The following is a 2,755-nucleotide window of genomic DNA, read 5'->3' as shown; positions in this document are numbered from 1 at the left end:
AAAATAAAAAATAAATAAATAAAATAAAATTCTACATGCAAGACTGAAAGGAAATAAAAAAATGTTGAACATGGTTACTCTTGAATCATGAAATTATGAGTGTTTTTCTCCTCTTTATATATTTGTATAGCTACTTCCCACAAAAAGTTTAAATCACCATCACCACTAAAACAAAAAATAAATGTAGGCAGTTTCTAGAGGGTTAGACAAGAGAAAAAAGGATTAAAACACTCAGCTATCTGAATCAAGAAAGACAAGAGAGCTAAATATTCATATCTATAGAGGTAGGTTCAAGAGCAAGAGCCTGCTTTTTCAGGGCTCAGGACTACCTGCCAAGGCGTGCCCTCCAACAAATCCTGTTCACAATCTTCCCAGATGCTGAAATCCTGCTCAGAGACCTGCACCCTGGGGGCTCTCTTACCTTCCGTGGAGAAAACAGTGAAGCAGAGAAGCAGAATGCAGAGCAGGCTGGAAAGAACTAGAAGCCTCATGGTGAGAAGGCAAACTCAGGTCCTGAGGAGGGAGCTGTGCTGTAGCGTCCTCCCTTGGGGCCACCGTGGACATTTATAGAGGCGTTTCCCAATGGGCAGGGCCCTAGCAGCCTTGGAATTCTTCTAAAGGGTAAAGTCAGCCCCTCCCAAGAGGAAAACCAGCCTTTCGAGATGCATTTAGTGACCTGTAACACCGAGAGCTGTAAATGCCCAGCCCGGAGAGGTTTCAGCCCTGGCTTCAGTGGTGAAAGCAGGAACCAACTGCCCAGGAAGAGTCACTGTCTAGAGTTGAATGTTAACTTTTAGTATCATAATAATCCCATCAAATGCAGCTCTTCCTGCTCATTCCTCAGCTGTGTCTGGGAAAAGGACCACAAACTTGCAGATTCTCATCCAAGGATGAGTCTTGAGCAACCAGTGAGATGTAGGGAGCACAGGCCCTTGAGTCAGATGAGCTGGGTTCGAGTCCTTGCTCTGCCACTTAGCGGTGTGACTTCAAACATGTCCTTGAATGTCCTTGAATCGGCTTCCCATCTGTGAAATGGACACAGGGCTACCTCTCTCACAAGCCTGTATGAGGGATGTATGAGAAGCCATCTGCACCAACGTGCTCACACAGCTGTTAAAGGAGGTGGGGCCACAGTTGGACTTTGATGTTTAAGACAGTGATGAAATGAGAAGGCACTTCAAGCACAGGGTCATCCTGAACAAGGCCTGGAGGAGAAGAACCTCTGCCCAGGGCAGGCATGGGGAAAGTCTGTTGACAGGTGTAGGAGGCTCAGACACCACTCATTCACTGGACCTGTGACCTGGGCTGAGCCGTGCTCTTGGCCCCAGGGACACAGAAGACACTATGCCCCTCTTCAAGAAGCTCCTGTTGATGGAGGAAGCTGTGCAGACAAGTGACTGTCTCACAGCATTGCAAATGCTGTCTATACTGAAGGAAGGGCAGGTAGGTTGCTCAGTCAGAAGGTAGGGGAGGGAGGGATGCTTTGCCGAGACTTAGATTGGATCAGGAATGGCCTGGCATGGTAGGCCAGGCCATGGTGGGCTTCCTGGACCAGCAGAGGAATCAGACTGACAAAAGGGAGACAGGGAGGTCCTTTAGCCGGGTAGAGACTAATAAAAGGAGTGCTTTGGGCTCCTTTTCCATCAGAGTGGGTCTGAGTTCCCTTTAATAATGGTGCATGGGTGTCTGAACACTTGCTAGGCTCTGGCCTCAGATGGTATCAGAGGGTCCAGAACCCCTGGCCTATGAGAGATGGTGGGTAGAAGGAACATTTTTCCGTAGAAATTAGGATGTTTCCCATGCACCCTGATGAACCTCTCCAACCTCCACTCCCAAACCAGCTCTGCTCATCCTTCCAGCCCCAGCTCAAGAATCTCCCTGCATTGAATGAAGCCTTCCTTGGGCCCTGGTACAGGTAATGCTGATGCGTTACCTCAGCATGCTGTTTCCCACTGGATGGCGAGCTCCTGGAGACTCAACACCTGAGCCCAGGGTAAATGATGGGCAGGATCCCTGTGGTTAGGGGTAGGCCACGTGGGCTCCTTGCACCTTTATGCCTGGTCGGGCCTCTCTGGTCAGCTGTGAGCGTTGCAGAGCTCTGCAATGTCTTGGGTGTGCTGAAGATTCACTGTGACACCTGCCCATTGGTCCCGGGAAGCTGTCATCAGGAGGTCAGACTTGGGCAAGAGGAGGCAACCAAGCCCAATGCTTACAGGATAAAGGAACTGAGGAACATGGAAATGCCATTCCAGCAATGAGAGTGCAAAGATGTATGGGACGTTGTTTCCATGTTATTGAGCATGGGTCGGGGGTTGTCCTGGCTGAAGAAAAAAATATAAATTTTGTGTGGATGGAGAGAGAAAGATGGGCCAGCCCACAGGAGCTCCCTCTGGAAATCAGCAAGTGAAGATGCTCACACATATCATGCATGTGTGCATATGCACAGAAATGCATTTGCCCTTGTGCTGTGGTGTCTTCCTGTCCTTTGCCTTAATAACGATGCGCTTTTAACCAAGAAAAAAAAAAAAAAACACCAAAACTGTTGCTGGTTCCTAGCTCGAAGGACAAATGGGAAGATGCCAGTCCCTGGTTCAACACTTCAGGATCTTCCTGGTTCCTGGAAACCAATTCAGACATTGCCCACTGCCAGATACCGGCAGTAATGCCCTTCACTGGCCTTCTCTTTTTGTTACAGATTAGAGAAGTGATTTAGACCACGTGCTCAGGCTGCTCAGTGGGCAAATCAATGGCAGGA

The 2,755-nt window shown here is 48.7% G+C and overlaps 1 protein-coding gene across 2 annotated transcripts in view; it reads right to left on the bottom strand.

Annotated features, from left to right (window-relative positions):
- CUNH10orf99 (chromosome unknown C10orf99 homolog) overlaps positions 1-571 on the bottom strand; it is a 13,061-nt gene extending 12,490 nt beyond the window's left edge. Inside the window, exon 1 of one of the 2 annotated variants that reach the window (XR_004263021.1) lies at positions 422-557. Coding sequence is in view for 1 of the 2 variants with exons in the window: in XM_032259261.1 (XP_032115152.1) it covers positions 422-491 (70 nt within the window). In the remaining variant the exon portion in view is untranslated. Of the gene's footprint in view, positions 1-421 lie in introns of both variants that reach the window. The other variant, XM_032259261.1, reaches the window with a different exon arrangement.
- Positions 572-2,755: the final 2,184 nt, after the last annotated feature.

This window comes from Sapajus apella, unplaced genomic scaffold (assembly GCF_009761245.1).
Source record: "Sapajus apella isolate SASKATOON/1434 unplaced genomic scaffold, GSC_monkey_1.0 scaffold107, whole genome shotgun sequence".
In the NCBI taxonomy this organism is placed as follows: Eukaryota; Metazoa; Chordata; class Mammalia; order Primates; family Cebidae; genus Sapajus; species Sapajus apella.
Note: the sequence above shows the minus strand (reverse complement) of the source record. Positions and strands in the feature narration are given on the sequence as shown.